This window comes from Antechinus flavipes, chromosome 6, assembly GCF_016432865.1.
Source record: "Antechinus flavipes isolate AdamAnt ecotype Samford, QLD, Australia chromosome 6, AdamAnt_v2, whole genome shotgun sequence".
Taxonomy (NCBI): domain Eukaryota; kingdom Metazoa; phylum Chordata; class Mammalia; order Dasyuromorphia; family Dasyuridae; genus Antechinus; species Antechinus flavipes.
The window spans coordinates 204,353,170-204,378,964 of record NC_067403.1 but is presented as its reverse complement, the minus strand read 5'-3'; the positions used below and the strand labels follow the sequence as shown (position 1 = coordinate 204,378,964).

General features: G+C 35.8%; 2 protein-coding genes across 2 annotated transcripts in view; one reads left to right on the top strand and one right to left on the bottom strand.

Annotated features, from left to right (window-relative positions):
* Nucleotides 1-25,795, top strand: part of LOC127540665 (L-lactate dehydrogenase A chain-like) — a 64,726-nt gene that overhangs the window by 32,443 nt on the left and 6,488 nt on the right. The gene's annotated exons all lie outside the window — the stretch shown is intronic.
* TSG101 (tumor susceptibility 101) overlaps nt 10,670-25,795 on the bottom strand; it is an 81,107-nt gene continuing 65,981 nt past the window's right edge. The window contains exons 8-10 of the mRNA XM_051965455.1: nt 15,479-15,681; nt 11,935-12,174; nt 10,670-11,010 (exon numbers count right to left, since the gene is read on the bottom strand). Coding sequence (XP_051821415.1) covers nt 10,921-11,010; nt 11,935-12,174; nt 15,479-15,681 — 533 coding nt within the window. The 3' untranslated portion in view covers nt 10,670-10,920. The remainder of the gene's footprint in view (nt 11,011-11,934; nt 12,175-15,478; nt 15,682-25,795) is intronic.

The following is a 25,795-nucleotide window of genomic DNA, read 5'->3' as shown; positions in this document are numbered from 1 at the left end:
AGTCTGCTCACATTTTGTGATTTTCTTTTAGGTGAAAAACATAACCCCCTTATTAGGTTGGGATAGTCATTAATTTGTATCATATCTTTTTAATCCTTTGCATTGGAGGGGTTTAACAAAGAATTGAAGGAGTAAACGGTCAGTCTGCTTAAATTAGTTCTTAGCATTCGCTTTTCCTCAATCATCTTGGTTATATTCCTTCAGGTTGTGGGGGAGCTCTTCTTTCACTGGAACAGATCCCAACATTGAATAGCTTGAATTGTCCTTCCCAGAAAATAATATTTTATGGCCATCCTGGCAAATCAAATTTTCAAATTTAGCAACTGGCAGGTCCTATACATCATGTACTTGTGCTCAAAGACTTTTAAAACTTTTACGATCTTCTGGTTCCCCAAGGGCAGAATCATTAAGAACCCCAAGATCCTTTTTATATATCATGGTAAAGACTTGACTGTTATAGTATTACATTTAATTATTCTGCCCAAAGAGTTATGTTAATGTTGCATAAACTGAAAAATAAAATGCCAAATTTCTGTAGCACTCTGAAATTCCCCTGATGGTCTAACAGAAGATTCTGCCTTTTATTCACATAAGTTTCGTTTAAATAGTGAAGAGCCCTTATAGAGACATGTTGTTTGTCCTGTTTACTGTGCAACTAAGTCAGAATTTTAAGTGACTTTGTACATGGCTATCATGAATTTGAGGTTCAGCTTAAAATGATGAAATAGGTGGGATCGGCAGAGAAGTATGAAGTACTGATAAGGTTATTCCTCAAGGCAAACAGAGAAGGGCCCTGATGGAGATCAGTTCAACCTTACAGGCCCACCCCCTGGAGAGATCCTGGGTAACCTCACATTACTGCATCCAATCAGAAAGTCAAGTTATGTCGAACCCCCATGGTGAAATTTCCCCCTTAAGTCTGCCCATGGCCCAGGCCAACTCTGCCATGTTCTTTTGGGATTGGTCTACCAGTGGTGTCTTTCTCCTTCCCTCTACCCCATGCCTCACTGTCTTTCTCCTTGTATAATTAACTCTTTTAGGGTGCTCAATCCCATTTTGGTTTTAGCCTGCTAAACAATGGTGTACTCCCACCTCATGGAGTATTATTAAGGTGGTGGCAGAACGAACATATTGTGAAAATTTAGTTGACAGGACCTAGTAATCAATTTACATCCTATAACCTGTCTCATGTTTAAAGGATAACCCAAGGCCACAAACTGATATGAAATTGGGTCAATGTCTAGAGGTAGCCAAGTGGACTGAGTGCTGGGCCTGGAGTTAGATAGAACTAATTTTAAACTTTGCCTCACTAGCTTTTCTACCTTCCTGTTTATTAGTTGTGATCCTGGGCAAGTCACTTAACCTATACCTGTCAAAGTTTCCTCAACTGTGAAATGAGGATCATAATCATCAGCTGAGATATTATTTGTAAATCAGCTAGAGATACACAGGCATGCAGATGGAGCTGAGTCATCTTTATACATGAGGTCTTTTGAAGTTTTACAATGTACAAGCTTGCTACAAGTTTTACAGAGAAGTGGGGTCAAGAACTACTATTGGGAAACACTCACATTTGTGCCTTGTGGGACACAAGAAAACAAGGAGGCTGTAGTCTTAAGTCAAAGGAAGGAGGAGGAGGGAGGGTAGGACTTGGCAAAAAAAACCAACAGACTCTTCAAGAATTGGGCCTTTGATTGGGTGTTTACATATTAGTCAATGACTCTTGGGAAGTTTCAGTACAATTAAAGTTAAATGGACAAAAATCTGACCTGAAGGATTTCAAGGAATAAAATGGAGGCCACATTAGCTTTCTGTGCCTTACACAGACTCACAGTTCCTTTTATCAGCTGTCTGCCATACCTAGAATTTTCTGCCTTCTCATCTCCATTTTAAAGTTCCTTTTTCATGTTTTCCTTGAAGACTCCCAGCCATGAGTGCCATCCTCTGCATAATCTCTGCTGCTCTCCCCAGCTGTCAGGCTTCTCTTTAATACAAAGCTAATACAAATATATAGTTTATGCTCTCTACCCCATTAGATTGTAAGCTCTTTGACGGCAGGACCCTAGTAGTCTTTGTAGGCATCTTTATTTTTATTTGGCCATGAAAAAATGGTAAGTAACTGGATTGGGATAAAGACCAACGGACAATTTAATTGTGTTTGTGAGCTAATTTAGGAGCTACTAATATGTGAGAGGGAAGAGAAGTGCTAGAGAAAGATTTTCACATAACTAAAAGTGAAACCTGTAGAGAATATTAAGTCATGTCTAGAAGAAAGAGATGGTGATGTTACTTCTGCCATGTGAGAAGGCTATGGAAGACTGCAGAAGGGCAGCTAGGGAAGAGTTAAACTAATTTTTTGAGATTTGTTTGAGGGTTTTTGACTGATGAAGAATCAGAGATTGAATCTGTAGAGGTAAAATATGGAGAAATTTGGGATAAATTAATAAGATACTGCAGTTCTAATTAATGATTTATATTGTATTTACATTTACATATCTATGAGGCAATTGGACCAGATCAAAATTTCTTAAAGTCAAGACCCACATCTTAATGTGGAGGTCACAAAATGATTGTTAGTAAATATTTGGTTTACATATCTATTTAACTAAGATCTCATAATTTCTCAGACAAAAAGGGGTTACAAATGGAAAAAGCTTAAGAAACCCTAGACCAGATGACACCCTGAGGTCTTTTTCCAGCTCATCCTATGTGAGACAAAAGTTAAAGAAGAAAAAAAAATTGAATAGAACGATTCAAGAAGGAAAAAGAAGGTAGTTAGTAAGAGAAACAAACAAAGAAAAGATAAATAAGCAGAACGATTGAGAGAGTAGGTTAGTGGGTGGGGCAAATTGGCCAGATTAAAAGTCAGAAAAACACTGAAGCAGCTGAAATGTAGAGTAGTTGGGACTGAGGAAAGAAAGTTGAATGGGGTGGTCTTCGTTCTTAAAATGATAATTCAGTGTAGACATTTTAATCAAGTTTGGGGTGAAAATATCGACCAGTAGTCTTTTTTTTTTTAATAGGCTAAAAAGGTCATTCAATATTGGAAAGTGTAGAAATTATGAAATAATTCATATCTACTATGTATTTATATTCTGTGTTCTAAATGTAGCTTAATAGAGTAGAGGGGTGAAAGGACTCTAGGGGTACTTCTCCATATTCCAGGATCTTAGGAAAATGACTTATTCCTAAAGGGAAAAAAGCCAGATTTCAATAGAAAGGAAAGGGATTTGAGGAGGAAGTGAGGGTAGTGGGGAAACTTGGCCATTGTCATGAAATAGAGTATGGAAATCTTGCAGAGGAGAAACAGAAGGGAAAACAGCTTGTACACATGTAACTAAAAAAGGTTTGAGGCTTATCCTTCAGGGAATGATCCACACAATTAACAAAAATTACTAAGTGAAACATCAATGAGGAAGAATCAAAAGAATCAAAGAGTAATCATAGATGATGATTATTTAGGAATACTGAGGCAGCTATTTGTCAATCTGATTTCAATAGTTTTCCTTGGCATATATACGAGATAGTAGAAAATTCTTCCCCCAAAAAAGAACTTCCTAAAAGATGAATGTCGCCTACTTTTGGTCATTCACATGGACATAAAAATACCAGAACGAAACTAAAATATTGCCAATGATTACTAATTATTATTATTATTAAAGTCATGTGCAAAAAAAAAAAAAAAGATCATAGGCTCACAGTGTATTTTCCTTGCTGTTCACAGCAGGCAAGGTTTACGGAAACTTAAGAACAGACTTTGGACCACAGTTTAAAATATAAGAATCACAACCTCTTGGCTGGGGATAGAATATATCTAACAAAAGCTAGTAAAAGAAATATATTTGCTGGTTGTTTTCTATATCTATATATCGTCTGTATCTACCCAACTAAAAGTGATGGGTGAAGACAGTCTGTGACTATCTCCTTAGCAAGATACCAGAAAACTAAAAAATGATGAATAATGAAACCCACAGGAGACAAAACTCAAAAACCAACTTGAAATAAAACCTCTGGCTTTAAATGTCTATATGCAAATCCCCCAAATTCTAGCAACAAGTAAGAACTACAGTTCCTCAAGGATGAAAATTTGATTTCATATAAAACAGATTTGATGAGATGAAATCTATGACTTATATTACCCTGGATGGAGATATCTTATTGAAATGCGAGAAAATAACAAGCTAGTATTTAGAGGATAGTATTTCCTCAGTGGAGGAATACAAGACGAGTCTGAGAAATAGGTCATCATCTTGGCATAGAGGCGTTATCTTAATGATATCCCACTGGCTCTCCCTAAAAAAGGCAGAGCAGGAAATAACTGTGACTTGCCTTGATGAAAATTTGTCCTTCAGAAAGTAGGGGAACCACCCAGTGGAAATTTTATTCTGATTATCACTGGTAGGAAGGGAATGATTGCTCAGGTGGAAATGATGGGAACTTACTGAAGAAGGAACCACTTCCTCCTATAGACAGAGCAAAGGAAATCAATATAGAGATTGACATGAACTTAGATTTTGAAAAAGCAGATTTAAGGTATGCAAAAGGTTAGACCCCATGGACGAAAATACTACTTTGAAAAAATCAGCCTAGAAGGTTGGAAGAAATTATAAAATTTTCCCTAAAAACTGCTTTGGCTGCATCCTATAAGTATATTATCTCATTATTATCATTCTCTTTTTATGAAATTATTGTTTCTTTGATTTGTTGTTTGACCCACTCATTCTTTAGGATTAGGTTATTTAATTTTCAATTGGTTTTTAGTTTATCTTTCCCTGGTCCTTTATTGAATATAATTTTTATTGCATCACAGTCTGAAAGGGAAGCAATAGCCTTTGTTTGATTTTTATACTCTAATATAGCGTCAGTTTTTATGTAGGTGCCATGTACTGCTAAGAAAGAGGTATTTTCCTTTTTGTCCCTATTCAGTTTTCTCCACAGGTCTATCATATCTGTTTTTTAGGATTCTATTAGTGTTTGGGAGAAATTATGAAGACCAAAGGGAAATAACAAAAGAATGAGATTTATCTGAAGAGACAAATATAGATTTACACATAACAATAACCAACCTTAAGAGTTAAAAAAAATTATACAAGGCATAATGTTTAGTGGTTATATATTTTTATAGACTTTTGGAAAGCAATTTGGAATGTGTAAACTTCTGTGCATGTCACTCTTTAGCCCAGCAATATGATTATTAGGCCTAGACTCTAAAGAGATCATCTATGTATACAAAAATATTTATATTAGCTCTTTTGTAGTAGTGAAGAACTGGAAACTAAGCCCCGCAACTGAGGAATAATTATGGCCCCTCAGAAATGAAAAACAATGATTTTCAACAAATCTTAAAGATATGTATGAATTGGATGCAGAGTGAGATAAACAATTTTGAAAGACTTAACTTGAGTAATCATGATTCCAGGAACTAATGATAAAAATGATGTTGTATATCTCCTGGCAGAGAGGTGATGAAAAAAGCATGTGCAATAATAAAACTCCTTTTTAGACATGACCATTATACTAATTTGGTTTTGCTTTACTAAGCAGTTTTGCAAGAAGAGTTGCCTTTTTTTTCCTTTTATTTTTTTGATGGAGATAAGAAAATAATAATCAAAAAAGTATGTGTGTGTGTGTGACCCTATGCAAGTCACTTAACCTTGTTTGCCTCATCTTTAAAATGAGCTGAAGGAAAAAATGACAAACTATTCTCGTATGTTTGCCAAGAAAACCCCAAATGGAGTCACAAAAAGTACATACATACATAAATTGGAAGGACAGGTAAAAGGGGATGGATATATGAGTATGGAAAGATTCAGTAAGAAGTGTCAAGTGCTAAATCTCAAAATGGGGAACTAAGGAAAATAAGTTGTGGGAGGTTTTTTTTTAAACTATGTTAAGAAAAAAAGTAGAATTGAAGAAGCAACTAAATAGATAACTAAATAGAGCAGTTTTGCCTTCTCTTTGTTGTCATTCAAAGGTATTCAGTGTCTCTAAAATGACAAGCCTTGTGCTGTTATGAATTTTACATTCTCTTTAAAGAAAATACTTTTTTTATGGGCCAAGGAGAATGAGATTGCACTGAAGATGACAACAAAAATGGGAAAAGTGATAGCCAACAGGAGATAGGAAGAAAGTACCTAGGTGCTCTTGACTTTACCTAAATGAACTATATTACTTCATGTAGTGAAAGAAACTGGTAGATGTGGAAACTGAGTCACTCAATATCTGAAGAAGAAAAAAGAGAAACCACAAATAAGCTCAAATGGACATTTTAATCAAATGTTAAAAAACAATATAAAAGTGCCTGTTGATAAAGATGTGAATTGACTAAATCTATTCTGGAAAAGAATTTAGGATTATGGTGAGTGATTTAAAAAAAAAAAAGTTGATGCTCTGACAAAATATTCCACTGCTAGGTTGATACCCCAAGGAAGCCAAAGTTAGAAACTTTATTTTTACTCTAACAGATTTTTAATAAATTGACTATCAATTAAGGAATGATTACACAAATTTTGATACATGAATGTAGAAATGATTAATACAGAGGGAGAGACTTAAGAACAGCCTTTAATGAAGTCATAAATCAGAAATCAAGTAAAATCTGAAAAATACATACAATGAGTAAAGATCATGAAAGGACAAAATATTGAATCCTGTTATATATAATGGCGAAGCATGACTAAAGGGGAAGGAACCTACCTCTGTCATTTGCAGAGGTGGATGTGGGACAATACAGATACTGAGATTAGATTTGATTAATATGTTTGATTAGTTTATCATTTTCTTATAAGTAATGGCTCTGTGTGTAGGAAAGGGGTATTATGAAAAATTGATTTAAAAAGATAGTGATGGAAATTTAAAAAAATGACCAGGAGGAAGATCTTGGGAAGGGTTGGGTACTCTACTTTCCAGCCCTCCAATCAAAGGGGAGAGAATGCTAAAGGAGATGTCAATCAAAATTTGAATCAGTAAGCCATAGACTTTTTATATTTATGTTAATACAGGCTTAAATTTCTGCTACCTCTTTCCCTCCCCCTCCAAAAAAAAAAAATCCAAAATCTTTTGAGAGCAAAGATAAAAAATTCATTTTTTATCTCTGTATTTCCATGTGGTTAAGATAGTGCCTTGGAAATAATACATGTTTAATAAAAGCTTGTTGAATGAAAATAAAAAATAAACTGGAAGATAATCACAAGATTACAAAAAGGCAACTTTTTTGATTTTCAAGAGGAATAGAACAGAGCCTGCAAATAGCAGGAAGGTCTTTTGATTCCTGGGGAAATTCCCAAAAGAATCAGTAGAGAAACTTGAACATCTGGAAAGAGAAGTGGTGAGTACCCGGAGCCAGCATGGCTCCATAGTGATCCAAGAGGAGGTCATGACAGACTAACGTTTTCTGACAGTGACTAAACAGGCAAATAGGAGATAGGGACTGGACTTAAGATTTCATTATTAAACTTCCAGGTGAGGAAGTTCCCATTGCCAAAGTAGTTAACTTAATAGTCCTGGAGAGTTGCTTGGTAAAAAGTTTCAAAACATCAACATTCCTTGAATGCACCCTCACTAAATTAAAATTAATTGAAAAATTTAACAAAATAGTGTGCACATTCAGTTAATATGTTGTTTTTTAAGTCATTAAGCAGCAGACAGCTTTTTGAGTTTGTCACCACTGACCTAGAGGATGGGGGCACAGTGGCAGTGTATGTCACAAACAGCACTAGACATCAGGTCTTCCCAATTTTAAGCTCTATTCTCTGTCCACTATGCCACATTGTCCACAGATAGTTCTCCTGGATTTTAATAAAAGATTTAGATGATGATATAATAGATTTAGAACTGGTTAAAAGGCTAGGCTCAAAAGAGTAGTTTTCCAGTATAAGTGTCAAAGGATCCACTTAATGGCTTTCTGTGATGAAGATTTTTATCTGTTATTTTGATAAGTACATGACACTAAGCTTAGAGGGCTAACTTAATAGAGGATCCAATAAGAACCATCTTCATCCAGAGAGAGGACTGTGGGAACTGTGTGTGGATCACAATATAGCATTTTCACTTCTTTTGTTGTTTGCTTGAATTTTATTTTTTCTCATTTTTTCCCCTTTTGATTTGATTCTTCTTGTGCAGCAAGATAATTGTATAAATATCTATGCCTATATTGGATTTACATGATTTTTACCATGTTTAACATACATTGGAATATTTGCCCTCTAGGAGAAGGGGTGGAGGAGGAGGGGGATATTGGAATACAAGGTTTTACAAGAGTCAATGGTGAAAAATTATCCTTGCCTATGTTTTGAAAAGCTTCAATTAAAAAAAAAAAAAAGGATCCAAAAAGACTAGGACTAGGCTTGTCATCTTAAGATTTCAGCTTAGTAAAGTACAAGCTCATATGTGCAGGTGGAGAAGGAATACTTGTCTGAAAAACATTAGACTGAGTATAGGCTCCAGCAGTTAAAAAAAAATGTGGTTATATATAATTCAGCAGTTAAAAAAAAAAAAGCTGCTAATGCAGTCTTGGGCTGCATTAAGAAAGAATAACTTCTAGAGAAAAGGATTTGACAAGTATATATGTTCATACTCTGCTCTTACTAGATCTCATCTGGAGTACTGTATAATTAGAATGACAATTTTTTAAGGAAAGTGATATATAGAGGGAAACTAGGATTGAAGGGCTGTTAGTACACATCTTACAAAGATCAGCTGAAGGTTTTGACTGTCCAATTACACTTGCTTCATTAGGCTCTCGAAAACAGAAATAGGAAAAAATGAAGGTTGCAAAGAGACAGATTTAAGTTTATTATATACCTGAGGAATTTATTAGAGCTGGTCAAAAATGGATTGGACTGCCTTTCTCTAGGTGGTTATCATCCTCAATCTTGGAGGTTTCTAGCAAAGGTTACATATGGTAATGGAATTCTTTCTAATGATACTATCATGTTGTAAAATTTTGGGGAAGATGGGTAGTTGTTTAGGAAAAGGGAGATGGGAAATGATAAGAATTGGGAAGAATGAGTCATGAATCACAATTTACACTGCATAAAATATGACTAATTTCCCTTAGTAATGCTTAGAAATAGAAATAGAAAAGTCAAAAGCAGGGGGTTACAGCTAAAGAATAGCAGCAGAAAGACTTAGTGGTCTTAATTGGTAGTATAAGTTCAAACAATTCAACAGTCTCACCAAAACTTTTGTAATTCCATCTTTTTTTGACTGTGGATGCTTAATCAGCCAAATAACTCTTGATATTTCAAATTTATCTTCATCTTTAGCCCTCTGGATTTGTGATTCACTGAATTCTCTCCCTCCCCCCATCTGCTAATTACACTCTTGTGTTCCTGTCTTCTCAGTTTGCTCTTAAACTGTCCATTTTGTCATCTCCTATGTCATAGCAGTATTCCATCAAATTCAAATACTATGATTTGCTTAAATCATTTTCCAGCAGGAGGGCCTTAATTTCCCAATTTTTTGCTACTATAAAAAGAGCTGCTATAAATTTTTTTGTACATCTAGGTTTTTTCCTTCTTTGATCTCTTTGGCCTAGTACCTGGGTCAAAAGGCATGCACAGTTTAGTTTCACCAAACTGTTTTTCAGAATAAATGAAATAAATTTATACTGCACTAATGTGATTAACTATTTAAGTGGTTAACCCAGGAACCTATGGGGCCAAGATTGACTATGAAGACAAGCCTCAAAGTGGGAAGAACTGGAATGAAGAAAGCAAACGTCACAGAATGCACAGAGAGCACAGTAGGAGAGACAGAAGGAAAAGCAATTAGAATTTTAGCAAATAACTTCAAAGCCCAAGTTCCTAGAATTCTAAGAGATGATGGGGTTCAAATTTGTGACTTCCACTGTCCAAAAAGGAAAAAAAAGTTAGCTAAAGTTAGAGACTCATGAGTATTTTAAATCTGAGGACAAGTGAGAAATGGGAGGAGATGATGTAGAAACCGCAATGTTGAAGGCAAGAGGAATGTGTTCATAATTCTGTGAGGTCGAAGAAAATTTCATCAGTGAAGAGAGCTGTCAAGGGACATCTTATGTTCACTTGCATTGAATGCAAGGGAATTTGTTGAAAATAGTAGGGTTCCCAATAAAGTAGAATGGGACTGATAATAAATGAACTGAACTGAAGTAGAACTAGGGAAAGAGGGACAACGAGGACACAACATGAAAGTGGGACTGTTGGGGCATGTTTGCTCTGCAGAGCTAAAAAGGTTTAATCCTAGTTTTTATACCACATGCTTTTATGTCTTCAGAATTCTACTTCCTCATTCAAAATGCCACAGGTTACTTTTTTAGATACCGTGTCTTCCATCTCTTAACCTTTTTTGTCACTGTGTAGTGTGTGAGCTTTGAAGACTGAAGACTAATTTAGAATCTAGGAAACGTTACATGGCATATAAAATAATCATGGGGCTCTACTTTAATCCAATCTCACTGCTGCATCGGGCTAGTCTTGAGTACCAAGGGCAGAGCTCAGTAGCAGCTCTTTCCCAAGCAGTCAATTCTCAATCACCCTGGATTATGATCTGATGTAAAAGAAATTCTTGTACACGACTAACTTGGAACAATTCAGAGTGGATAGTGTAATGGCTTTTATTGGCTGAAAGCATATTAATGAGGTTTTCTGGATTAAAACACTTCTTGAAAAAGCCAGAAAGAAGAAAAAAATTATGCAACAAATTTTATTCAGCATAATCAGTCCCAACACTCAGCACAAAAAGTTTACAGAGAATAGAAAGTGCATTATTAATAAAAGCCAGTCTTTTTACTAAAAGAAAACAGAAAATATATTATTGATTCAAAATATCTTACACTTGAGAGATACTGCAATAACTTATTCTGGGCACCTACTGACAGGAAGAGAGGAGAAGACAAGACAGTTGTCATAGGGAAGTCATTCCCTAGCTGATATCTGGGATTCAGTAGAGATCACTGAGACCTGCAGTCTTTCTTGCTTTCTGCATTAATGCCCTTAGTTGAAACTGTTTCCGGGATAGAAGTCGAACATGCTGTAAGGGGGAAAAAAAGTTTCTGTAGTGATATCTACAAACAATACATGAGGAATTACAGTGATCGGAGGCACTCTGGTTGAGTGCAGTAAGATGCAAATAGCCCACCATCTAATAAAAGGCAGCCAAGCAAACTTTTCACCAGCGGTCTGGCAGAGGGGATTATGTGTCATGAATGGATCTGAGTTGAAATTTAAAACAACCAAGAAAGCCTGATAACAGCATTGCCTTTAACTTTTCACTGGTCCCTTCATCAAGAGCAGCACTTTTTTTTTTGAGAAAATGTGATTGCTCCTTGGGGTGAAAGATGTGTATATGTGGAGGGCAGAAAGAGTCCTTATCCCACAACAGACACAGCAGGGAATGAGAAGCTGTCTTGTGAGTTTGGCAAGACCAGGGAACAGAGAAAGGGGCAAAATGGTGGGGGGGGGGAGGGAAGGGGCAGAAGAGTTGGTGGTCTACCACACAACTCTGAACTAGTCCATTGGAGATCATGGTAGAACTGGATCCCTTTGAGCTCTATGGAGGAAGAATTTTCTTGAGGTCCTTATTACTCTGAGTTAAGTTGATGTATTAACACATTGCAAATAACAAGTAAGACAATTGATGATATTGTTACCTCGACTCATAAAAATTTAAGATCAAATACTACCTCACACTTATATGAGCCTGGAGTCAATGTCTACATGGGCCAAGTTCTTAGGTCCAAAAAATAAAAATATGATTTCATTGGTCAATGAACTGGGACCTAAAGATGTGAATAAGCCTCAACCTTCAAAATGCTATATATAACTTTCAGTTTAAGGTCCCTTTTTCCAGTACCTAAATCCTAAAGCACCAAAACCTCAGATTTTGGCTCTTGACTATTTGTTAGTTAAGATAAACAATTCAAGATCTAGATATATATAGCATTCAAAAGCTTACCTTCAGAAAGACATCTAGGTCTATCACTCCCCTTCTTAAGGCTTCCCCCAAGTAAAAGATGGTATCTTCAATTGCATTTTCCTCTGCATACAAGTTCAGGATCTGTCTGTAGAGTGGGGCTGTGGGAATGATAACTTCATCAATATCATTGTTTTCAGACTGATTTTCCATTTTCTCCAAAGCAGAACTGAGCTCTTCATCCTTCTTTTTCAATAATTCAATGTTTTTATCAACTTCAGCCTGAAAACAAGATCAAAGTCAAGATGTGACAATTATGTACCAATATAGCTAATATTTTACAAAAAGAATTAGATGTTTACAATTAGTACTACTCTCCCACTCCATTAGAAAAAAGAGCTCTCTTAGACCCTTCACAGGTTGTCCTGTGCTTAATCTATGTAATTTCCAGAATATGAGGACCAAAACAGACTAACAAACTAGTAGCCTAAATAGAGTAGGTAACAATGGAACTCCACCTCCTTAATGCGGGACAAAGACCTTAATGTAGCAAAAGATCAAACTTTTGGCTGTCAAAGAATTTTATATTGAGTTTCCATAATTTCACAATATGGGTAGAATGTAGCATTTTATGTAAACAGTAAATTTTAATAAGGAGTTTTTTGGAGGGGGCAAAAACTATCACTACAGTTATTGCAACTTAAATTATTTCAATAACTATTAAAAGGGGTTCATGTAAAAAACAAAAACCCAAACTGCCATTAATTCACTTGATTATTTCAAAGGAGTCAAGTTATTAATTCTGTGCTGCTAAGATCTGCTCATCCAACTGTTAACTTCTCCCCAGAGTTCAAGGCTCAGTCCATTAAGCATTAAGAGTTCCCACCATGTTCCAGATATGATAAGCCTGAGAATACAAAGAAAGGCAACACAATCTTCACCCACCAAGAATTCATCATGGAACAGGGGAGACAACATTTAAGCACTTTGTATAAATAACATATACAGGAGAAACAGGAAAATAACTGAGAAGTTGGGAAAGAATTCCTGTAGAAGGTGAGATTTTAGCTGGGACTTGAAGAAAGTTAGAAAATGTAGATGAGGAAGGCAGGCATTGCACACATGGGAGTCAAATGGTCAAAGGGAAGGGAATTAGTCTCATATCTACTACACAGCTTCTTTTTCTACTTGACCCCTTGTTTACACCCAAGAAATTTTTACTTGAGCCTGGGTATGAAGGCAGATAACATAGGTGTTTACTGATAACAAATTATAATTTCACAACCCCCACATCCAGTCAAACCACACATGGGGTTAAGATCCAAAGAAGCATGGGGTTAAGATCCAAAAAGCTTTGATCTACATGTCAGCCAGTTTGAGGTCAGTTGACCCATCACTCAGTATTTTCTCTTTTCTAGGTCATCTAGACTTCACTGGGTTATCTCTCCTCTGTATTCCATCTTTTTTTTTGTCAAGTCTTTTTAACTTTTCCAATATCTCTTCTCTAGTAATACGGTTGCAGCATGAATGCAGGCTCTCACCATTTCTTAACTGGATTTCTGCCATGATTTTAATTGTCTCTTCCCACTTCAATTCGTCCTTTGCTCACCAAAAATTTTCTTAGTCTCAACAATATCTCCATTTCCAATAAGGGTTCCCTGATTTCATTAAAGAACACTCTGCTTTAAGTACACATTGTGTATATTATGTACCCTGAACAGGCAAGAAATATGACTTCTGCAAGCTCACTCAAAAGCTAGTAAACAGCTGAAGGACCAGTATAACCAGTGAAGGACATACAGGTTCTTCTGTTGTATAAATAGAGTCACCAAGTAAGGCAGAATGGTGATTTACAGTTTACCAAAAAGCCCCATATGCTGCTCTTGAGACACTGGGCATGAAGTCTGCTTCTGCTTATGCTATTCAGAACTCCCCAAGTCAGAAGAATCAGGTGGAGATAGTCCTTAAGCACAGCATTTGTTATGGAGTAGATCAAAAGATTCTAAGTACTTTCCATAACATGATAGGAACATACGTGTACTGTTGACTACTCCCACCCTTGCCTCCATTCTCCACATCAATAACAATTTTTTTAAATTAAGCATAAACAAACACAGTAAGATGGGGCACAGAGGAGAGATACAAGTTTAAATAAAATAAAATCCCTTGTCACTCATAAAATAAGAACATCAGAAATACAAAGTACCAAATGAGATCTGGAAGAATATAGGATAAAAGTGAGAGAAAACTTCATAGAGAGCATGGGCCAGGGCAAAGACAGGTGAGGTAATAGCTATACCACACTGAAGGGAAAAAGAATTTGTAAAGATAAAATGGAAGCCATATTATAACACTAAGGCAAGACAAGGAAGCTTTGAAGGAACCCGACTTGGCCTGCAACAAGAAGTTAGGCGAAAGATTCTGTACAGGAGTAGGACCATGGCCAATTAGCTTTACACAAAAAGACTGGCCTGACAGGAATGTGGTGCCTGGAGGTTCTCCAAAGTTATAGAAGGTAATAATGCAGCTGTAGAAATAACAGATTTTAGCAACTAGATGGGTACAAGTGGGAAAGAAGGAAAACAAAATTCAAGAAACATGGATGACTGATGAGTGGTGGTGATGTGAGTGATACAGTCTTAGAAGCATAAACTTTGTTTTAAAAGGACTGTTGAATTTGAGTTACTGGTTATATATCCAAGTGGAACTGTTTTTTTATGAAGTTTTTTTATGAGCATAGAACTTGGGCAAATTAAGAGCATGGTTGGAAATTCAAAAGTTATTTCCATAATGATGAAGATTGAATTTTTAGGAATAAAAGCTGGCCAAGAGAGAAAACAGGGAGAAGAGGGCTAAGGGCAGAACCCAGAACAACTCAACCTCAAGGGATTGATGGGATGATGAATTGGAAGAGCCGGAAAAATCAGGCTCAAATATGGTGCCTCTGAAAGTAAGGGAAGTAGTCAACAATGTCAGCTTGAATAAAGTCATATATAGTGCTGGAAAGGCCAAAGGATCTGTAGGGAGATAAATCTCAACAAGTGCAAGATGCCAGAAACAATAGGAAAGGAAGATTTAGGATCATAGCAATTTTATCATGGCTAGAGCAGGTCTTCTGAAGAGCACAATAAAAGATCTTGGCAAGGATTAGACCTAGGGGGATGGGAATAAGGGCAGAAAAGTAACAGATTTCAGAACTCCTGGAAAGGGAGATCAATGATGAAGCAGGAACCAACTCAGCTAAGTTATTCATAACATCCTTAGGGCTTCAACCTAAGGGGTAGAGAGTGCTTAAGGCACTAGATGGCACCATACAAACTATAGTGGACTCACTGACTCTGAATGGAGTAAGAAAATCTCTAAAACCTCCCTGTGTGCTCTCTGGAAAGATCCAGTCTCACTCAAACACTGAGTGATGTTGGACAAATCACACAAACTCTCTGGGCCTCAGGTTCCTCCTTTTTGGCTGCCTTCCCATAAGCATCTACTCATAAATATGACATAAAACAGCATTCTTCATGGATCCAAGGTCATGTTTTCTAAAGAACACGACCTGCCAAAGCATCAGTCTTACTGAGCTACTCACCACTTCCTGATCCAAGCGGGTTACCATCTCTTCCAGTTTCTGATGACCTTTTTTCAGGTCCTCCTCTGTACGCTTTAAGGCATTGAGCTCTGCATGGGCCCGATCTATTTCCTCCTTCATTCGCCATCTCAGTTTGTCACTAACTGCTGAAATGAGAGATGCTCGGATCGTGTCCTCACTGATTGTGCCATCCCTACTGGGACCTGCAGGACAAAACGAAAACACTATTGGGTTATTTCCTTACACCGCTTACTCCTTCCTTAGGAACCTTTCAGGACAGAATATGAACTTCAGCATTCTGGAGAGGAAAAGAATAAAGTAATTCAAGGCAAATGTTAACATTTCTTCAGAAGCAATACAAAAACCTTAAACAGTAGATGAACATCAATCCCTCCAAAACACCCAACAGTGATTTATTACTAACAATATGTTAACACAACACCAATTCCAGTGTGCTTCCCCACCCCCTAAAAAAGTAGTAACTTAAGAAGGTAAGTAGATGTTTCACTAATTTCATGCATCTCAGTCTTTGGTAAAAGGCATATTTTATTACAAGAAACTTGGAAAATGAATAACCAAAGCTAGACATTTTTGTGTTTAATTCTAGAATGGAGGTCCTGTCTACCTGATTTAGAAGCCAGAATGCTGAAAACACACAAAATTTCTAGGGGCCCTTTAAATATACTTAGCCTAGTTTATGTGGATACAAAGTACCCTACCTTCTTTTCTCTAAAGCTAGCTTAATCTTTGGTGAACAACACATACAAATAATGGATAGCTAAACAAAGAGAATGGTATCCAAGATTCCAAGAGAAGCTGGTAAATTTATATTTCCAATCTGAGTCTTCAGAGTTCTTTGTCCATATAGCCCTTCTTTTAAAATGGGTTATGCTTAATAGATTTCCTTACATATTTTGGATCAGTAAAATATTTGAAAAATTTCATTCCCAGAATATTTTCTCCAATAGTTTCCCTCCTCCTGAATCAAAAGTTTTTCATAAGCATCAATATTCAACTATCTTCACTGAGTCAAGCCAGTAATGTAAAACTTGGCTTTTAAATGGCATTTTGATTTATCAAATTTGGTAGATTACATACATACAATGATATGAATATAGACTTAATATGAAACATGTTCACTTTTATTAAAAAAAAATTCTTATATGTAAGGTTCAATTTTTCTTAATGGGCAGACAGCTTTGGTCCAAATTGCAAAAATTACCCAAACTATCATTATACACTACCCCATTAAGTATAAACTTTCCAAGGATCAGTTTATATCTTCTCTAAGAAGAGATTAAAGTCATCCAAAGTAAATTCAGCCAACTCCATCCATGTTCTTTATTGCCCCCACTTTGATCATAAGATCCCGGTTTTGCCATCATTCTCTCAGGTCTGTGGATCAACCAAGTCATTGTCACATAGAAGCTGGTTCTTACCCAGGCTGCCAGGTTCTCCTGCACTTTGGAAAAACGACGATGGAAGAATATTTGGTTCGCATGTACCATGGGCAGAAAGAAGCATTTAAGAGTCTTGTTCCTGGCTCATTCTCTGTAGATGTTGGGTCCTTGTTTCACATTTTCTCCATAATAAGTTATTTTTTCTTAAAATGCATTTGTTCTTGGCATCTGAGCTCTGGATTTTCACCTTCCTGCTCTAGCTGCTAAAATCTCCCTAAAGAGCAGAAAGTGTTTTACATGTGGTCCAAGTTTCCTGTGGTATTGTCTTATTTCAACCATATTCCTGTTAGCAAATAGTAAAACCAATAATGCCAACACTGTAAGTGTTGGTGTTCATTATTTCTCCTCCTTAAGGAGGAGGCACTGTCTGAGGGAAAGCCAGAATTGTAGCCATCCCATGAGATTCACACAGCTGATTAATACCTTTTGTTGTTGATTACCCTGTATGAAGGTTTACAGCAGCTAATTTTCACATACATATATGTAGATTCATTTTAGGTATTTCCAAAGTATCTTAATATTTTTTCACAACTTTAAATTTGCTAAACACCTTGTGCCTAGAAATACAAAATATGAAGGCATCCAAATCTCCACAATTATGGGTTAAGTACTACAGCTTTGTTGTTCTTAGTTTAATGGATCTTATTACCCAATTCCCAAAGGTATCTGATTTATCACTAGTCCACATCATATATGATTTTATCCTATATTTCTAGGTCTTATAGTTTATTCTGAGATGACAAATTCAGTTACTATTTCATTCCTCCTAAAATTCCTCTATACTTTGATCTTAGTATGATATATACTTTTATCAATATTACAGTGCTACGTTGATACACACACACACACACACAATATATATATTCTTTAATGTCATTTTTCATGACTATCAAATCCACTTCTGATGCTAAACAATTTGAGTCAAGGACTTTATTTTTTGCTGCGTTTTAAATTTTAAACTGTTTCCCTATCCTTCCTTTTGTCACTCCACATTAGAAAAGGCCACCATTTGATACAGATACACACATGTTAAAAAACCATACTGAACACCTTTTTAAAAAAAAGTTTTTCTCCCCTGGAGTCTGATAGCATTTTCTTTCATAGGACCTTTGTAGTTCATTTGAATATAATATTCAGAACAACTTAATCATTCAGTTACCTCGAAAAATATTCCTGTTACCATCCTGTATTCTTCTTTTTTCTTGCTAAATACCCATTTTTGTGTCCCACATATACTACCCTCTTTCTGTGTTTCAACTAATTCAAAGAATGTTCACCTAATTATCCCAAGTATATAGACTTCTTTGCTATGGAGGAAAAAAAATTCCCCACAGTAGCATTAATGCCAACCCACTTAGAACCATCAATTTTTCTTTAAATTTCTTCTAATTCATCCATTTTCTTTCAAGATCTTGGGCCTGAAATCATATCGAATCAAGAGCTACCAATCCTCCTACAAAACCACACTGAAAAGGCCTGTCATGAAGTGCTATATCAGTCCTAATTCTCTAAACCCTTCTTATAAAATCTTTTGTAATGGGACAGCTAGATGGCTCCATAAGAGTGTTGGCCAGAGGTCAGGAGGACCTGAGTTCAAAACCGACCTTAGCTTCTTAACCCTACTAGCTGTGTGACCCTGAGACAGTCACTTAACCCCAATTACCTCGGAAATAAATGCCATGTGCGATAGGCATAGATGTCTTAATTTTTTCACTATATATACCAGAGGCATTTCCAATTCACTCTCAATCATAACTAAGGTAAAGTTCCTTCCAGACCTAATTATCATTATACAATTCTAAAATTATCATTTTAAAAATGCTTTTAAAATTCTCTTATTTTTTTTCTTTTTGCCTTCTTGATGCTGTGGTCTACTTTTCTTCCAAAATTCATTAAAACATATGCATCATACTGAGCTGTGAGATCTTAAAGGTTTTTATGTAGTACCCAGCTTATTAAAAATGTGGATCACAACCCCATAGGGGGTCTTTTAACTGACTGAAGAGGTCACAAAATTGATTATGAGTAAATGTTTGATTTAGATACTTATTTTCTATATACCTATATTCTGAGGATCATGTAAATATTTCTCAGGTAAAAGGGGGTCATGAGTGGAAGAGGTTTAAGTGGTCTAGTAAACCACTGTCATTTTACAGTGAAGGAAACAGAAGCCCAGAAAAGTTAAATCACTTGTCTAATCTGTCAGGATCAACAGGTAGGTTTCCAGTGCTTTTGACACTAAATTTGATCCCTGCTCATGTCTGTGGGCATGTGTACATACCCCTTTTGTCTCCAGCTTAAGTGGTTTCTTATCTCCAATACTATTGTTTATTGCCCTAACCATGTGGGGGACCTTAGTATCACATTGAGTTGCTTGTGCAAGTCTGACCAAGATCACTTCTACCTGCCTGGAAAATCCCAGTCTCCTTACTGTAATCATCTCCAGGAAACTTTCTGAGTAACCAAACTCAGACCACAGAAACCTCAGAGCTAGAAGGCTTCTCAAAGGCCTCGTATATCCGATACCTTAATAAGAATACCTCTCATCTCTGCTTTAAGAACTCAAGTGAAGGAGAATTCACTATTTCCCAATCTACTTGAATTTTTAGAAAAAAATTTTTTTTATTTTGAATCTGCCTTTCCTTAAACTTCTACCTACTGTTTCTACTTCTGGCGTCTAAGAGACCATCAGAACAACTCTAATACCTAATTCTCCACGAAACCCCTTCAAATACTTGAAAATAATATGGATTCTATTCCATATTTTCTCCAGATTGAAAAAGACAAGGACGTAGAGGGGAAAAATAGAACACACACCTTCAAAATGACCTAATAAACCACCCCAAGCCCCCCCACCTCCAATCATATTCTCAGAATCAATTTACTTTTCATCCTCTAGTCTTTTGCTTTGGTAGTCAATTTTCTATTCCCATTATAGTTCTGCTAGTTTACTAGATGAATTCTGGAAGTCAAAAAGGTAAAACTTATACTTACCTTAAGGTATCTTAAAAAATTCTAGATGGTCAATTATGATTTCTATGAAAATGAGTCACTTTTATCTATTTAACCCTCATCTCCTTGATATCTTCAATAGCCCGCTGAATAGTTCCACTTAAATGAATTTCTGCATGTACCTCAACATGTCCAAAGAGAACTCAACATTTTCTTCTTGAAATGTGACCTTCTAAAATCCTTCCTTATTCAGAACAGCAGCATTCTCTTAGGCAGTCACCCTTCTCACCCAAGAGTCTATTTTTCAGATTCCCAATCTTCCTTCAGGCTCACTGCAGCTCAGATTGTTCCCTCCTTCTTATTTATTTATTATGCTTTGTCATAGTCACTGGAACTCCCTTTTTCCCTGGCAGAATTATCTTCTTGAGGTCAGAGAAGCTTTTTTTTTTCTTGTATCCATAGGGCTAAGAATCTCAATTCATCAAACAAAATACAGGAACTTAATACAGGATGAATTGAATTGCCATAATGTCTATTGACCATAGTTTCCTTTGATTATAAAAACACACACATGTAATATATAAATATATCAAACATAAAAAGCACATAAATGTAGAATATCTATGAACTGAGGACAGGGAAATAAATTACATAATATTTTAGTACCTATTAGTCCGAACATCTCAAACAATGAATGACAATACTAGAAGAAGGTAGTATAAAACCAGGGAAGAAAAGGCCTAAGCATATCTAGAGAATGGGTGAGGAATTTGGTCTTCAAAAATAAAGCTACTCGATATAGCTCAGAGAATAATTTCTTTTATATCCATAACTAAGCCTATCAATTTTTGATTGGGAGTTTTGAGGGTAAAGAATAATTTTAACGGAAGAGCAATACATTTTTCCAAAGACACTGATAAGGATTGTAAATTATAAATAATTATAAATTTCTCCTAAATGTAGGAGAAATAAAGGATCAATAGAACCTTTATTCATGCCTTTTAACACCAGCACTTAGAATAATGCCTGGAACATAATAATACTTAATACTTGTTAAATGACTTTACTATTTCCATTAGTAGTATCACCACTTACCCAGTCTTGTCATGCTCCTTGAACTTTGGTGTTATCTTTAACTCTCTATTCCTCCCTCTTTCACCTTTCATATCCAAAAAGCCCAGCATGCAATCTCCCACTTCTGGATTTTTGCACAACATGCTGCTCCCATGCTTGAAATATCCTCCCTCCTCATCGTTGCCTCTTAGAATCCTTAGGTGTCATCTCTCCTACTTATAGACTTTCCTGATCTCTCCCTCAAAATTGTTAATGGTTCTTCCTTAAATTCCCTTGTTTTGTTTATACTACCTGTGTACATGTTCTATTCTTGAAGCAGAAAGTAAATTCCTTGGGGACTAAAGCATTTTTGTCTTTGCATTTTCAGCACCTACCACATATAAGGTGCTTAGTGTTTGTTGAACTCTTATGACCCCTTCTCCCACAAAATAATGCCCTTTACCTCTTGATATTTCCTTCAACAATTTGAACTTCTTTTACACACAAAGCATTTATTATTTTGCCATAGAGTTATTTGTCTATATTATAGTTCCCTAATTAGGCTGTGATCTCTTTAAGGATAGGGATTGTATTTTCACCCCACTGCTTCACAAAGTTCTCTGAAGAATGTAGGCTTTTAATTAAAGAATTCAGTAGAATTGAAAGGTGAATTATGGTACATAAGCAGAAAGCCAGTTCTTTTTAAAAGTTATATTTTGAAGGATCATTATTTTGAATTAAGTTCGGCTGAAAATCTATCAGCATTTATATCTCAAAAGTATTTTCTTCACAATAAACTCCATGGGATAGCTATTTAAAAATTATCATATTCATTTTACCTGGTTTCAGAGATTAAATACTTGCCCAAGGTCACAAAGTTGCTAAGTGTCACTATCAGGATTTTAACTTGGGTTTCTCCCCATTTCTAAGGCAACTGGTTCTTTTCATGACACCTGCTTCTTTCTTTGTGCATAGCTTAAAGACAAATTGTAGGATGCTACTTTCACCAAATGTAATTTGGGTTCAAAATCACTGTTATAAAACAAAGACTAAATTTATAAGCGGCCTCGAGGAAGGTGTGTGTGTGGGGTCCTCCATGAAATAAGATAAAACTTTTTTTTTTTTTTGGAAGGACCTATAATCTATGTAAGGCTCACAATTTAGAGAATGAGGACCACAATGAGACAAAAGACAATGTCCTTTGGGCAACAAGGTGGTAAAGTAGATAGAGTCTTGACCCTGGAATCAGGAAGACCCAAGTTCAAAACCAGCTTCAGCCACTTACTAGCTAAATGATCTTGAGCAAGTCATTAACCCTGACTGCAATTTAAAAAGTCCTTGACCTCAAGAAGCTTAAGTTGCACCTGACTTTTATTCTGTTTTGATTTAATATCAGTTGTGAAATGGTGTTTTATTGGAAAGCTGGAGTTAGGCTTAAGAAGTACAATAATTTGGCATTATAAGATCAAAAGGTTCTTCAAAGTATATGCAAAATGTGAAGGAGTTAGAGGAAAAATTATGTATTATATGTACTATAAAATATTGAATAAATGTGTCAATCTAGTTCCAAACTTTATAATCTGTATTTACTGAGAAAACAGTGTCTTTCTCTTTTAGATATGATTATAAAGCCTCTAAATCTCCCTTTTAAAATAATTCAGTTTGGTCATTAATTGAAGATATTTATGTACCATAGATATAATTTACTAATTTACAGAGATACCAAATAGCTCTTCCTCAAAGGAAAATTTCCAGAAATGGTAGAATATTTTGACCAATGACTGGAGAGGGATGTGTGTGTGTGTGTGTGGGGGGGGGGGGGGGGGGGGGGAGAAGGGAGAAGGGTGCATTAGAAATTGTCCATAGATTGTTGTAGCCAGTGCTTATAAAGCTAGTTACACATCAGAAGAAGCTCTCTATTTTGTTTACCATTAAATCTCAAACTCACTTAACACACAACTTTCAAGAAAACAAAGTGAACATTTTGTACTGTTATTTCCTTATTGGCTTTCATTATAATTTCACTTTTAGGGCCTTACAGCATAATACTCCTCTTCAGAATTCACTTGAAGAGGACATTTTATCTTGGTCAATGACTGGTTCCTCTATATTCAATTTATTCACAGAGTATCAAATCACATCATCTTTTGAAATCATTCAAAAGCAAATATTTGTCACATGCTTCTCATTTCATTATAATTTTTCAATTGAAACCAAGAAACTCAAAGACACTTTATTATCATAAATCTAGACACTAGCAGGACTTAACGAAACATTTTCCACCCAAAAGTGCTTCATAAAATCTAAAGTGATATACAAAAATAAGCTATTCATCATAGTTTTTTTCCCATCATAGTTTTTAATGAAACTGATTAATAAATGATCATAAAGTCTTAAGCACAGGACTCCTGCCTGTGAGAAAAGATATATGCTCTAACAAACACTTTATCAATTTATATATCCAGAAGTATCCATGATAGGATGTTTTGTGTCCACACAAAAGTGCGGGGGAAAGTGCTGGATTCAGAATAAAAGCACCTTGTGTAAATGCCTTAATAGCTCTCAATTTAAGTTTTCTCTATAAATTGAGGTGACTGAACTAGACCAAAGTACCAAACTCTTGATTCTCTTCCAATAAAACTGTCCAACCAGATTAAAATATAATTTGGAAATGTTTAACAAAATAGGGGGAAAAAAAAAGTACAACATAGATGTTATAGATGTTAATTCATGGTTTTCTAGATCAATTATGTCCAAGATCCTTTCTACTTGAGTTTGAAACCACTGGAATAGATGTCTTCTAAGGTCCCTTCCACTTTAAATCTAAGCTGGACTATCAAGAAGAACAAAAAACCTTATAGTGTGTTCTATTGAAGATGTGGTGACAATCTGATAGAATTGGTGGATTGTGAACTCTAAGACCACACACAAAGAATGGAAATAAATGGATAGATGACATCTTGGACCAAAATCTTTGGCAAAATGCTCCAAGAATTTGTCTTGGTATGTAGCCATTTAACATTTTCCCATCCATGACCTTTTTTAGCCCAAAATGTTTTTACTTGACCTATCTCAGATACATAGGTATGTAAGACAGGTATACAAATCAAACATTTACTAATAATTTTGCAAAGTTCTCTTCCCCCCCCTCCCCCAGTTATGCAGCTTAAGAGTTTAAGACGTTTCGTAATAAAAAACCACTGACTAATAGTAACACAGATTTTAAGCTGGATAGAATCTTGGAGATTATCTAATCCAAATCTCTGATTTTTATAAGGAAAATGAGATCCAGAATGAAATAATTTTCTTGAGAGTGAGAAGAATTTAACTCGGATTTTGTTTCAATTTGGTATACTTTTCTGTGTATTAAAATGCCTCTAAATTTATCAATGAAATTTTCATTAATGACATAAATGAAGATGACATACATGGCATGAAAAGGAAATCTGCATGGGACATGATGAGATAACTATGATACATCTTGGACAAAATCACTGTCGAAAAGGGATTTTAAAAATCAAGAAAAAAGGTCGAAGTATAGTAAGATATAACTTAACAGGAATCCTATATTAAACACTTCTAAAAAATTGGCTGCAGATAGAGACAGAGCTTGACAGCTGTTAACTGGGAAAAACCTAAGTCTTAAGAGAAAGGCTCTCCCCCTCACTAGCAATTTTTAAGCAAAGGTTCTATGACCACTTGTCAAAGATGTTTTAAAAGGGATTCTTACTTAGATACAGGTTGAATTCAGATGGCCTCTGAGCTCACATTCAAAGAAAATCCTGTGCTGCTTTCATCTGATGCTTTTAGTGGATCAAAGATAAATAAGTGGGTGTACACGATAGCCAAACATAACTAATGCAAACGTAGGCTGCACTAAACAAGGTGCATAGAAGAAGGTTGCACTCTGCTCTGGTCAATCCATATATGTAAGACTATGTCCAATTTTGAGAACATTTTAACAGCAGCACAACCTGGAACGCCTAAGGAAGCATATACCTTATCTGGTAAGAGTAGTAAGATAGGCTGATAGCATAGGAATTAGTTATAATAACCATTCATATTCATAAAACACTTTTGCACAGTATTTCTCATAACTCATTTTTTAAAAATGAAAGAACCAAGTTTCAGAGAAATTAACTTGAGTTTGTATAAAGTCTAACAAGTGGAATCAGGATATGATGCAAATCTCCTGACTCTAAATCCAGTACTCTACCACATTATGCTTAGAGCAAAGAGCAAATCAACATAAGAGGGAGTAGATTTCTTTTACTTGGCTCCAAAAAAAGATAGGAACAGAAGTTGTGCATATAAGTTTCAGAAAGGAAGATTTCAGTTTAATATAAAAAGAGTAACTTCTTACCAATCATAGATATCTAAAAAAGTGGGATGGGATACTTCAAGAAGTAATCTAAATTCTTCTATCATTGGTTATGATGAAATGGAAAGTACATGCCTATTTGACAGGAACATAATAGCTTCTTGCTTCAAGTATGGGTGGATGAGATGAAGTTGCTGCCATGATATACAAGAACTTTTAATTTGGCTCTTTCTACCTGGGAAAAGGCAGAATAACACAAAACCTTAGATTGCCTCATTTCTTACCTAGATATACTACTTTGGGACTCTTTTGACTTGTGTCTCATACCTAGGAGGCTCATTACTGGGATAGTTTCATCACCCTGCAAGATCACACCAGTCTTAGAATTCTGTCACTTCCCTTCTGCCTTTCTGGGTAGAAGATGGGATCATGAACTCCAGAACTCCAAAACTCCATTTAAGAAGAGAGCTCAGCTCAGACATCTCTCTTCATCTCACTTAGCTGTACTATTTTGGGAATTCTCCGACTTCT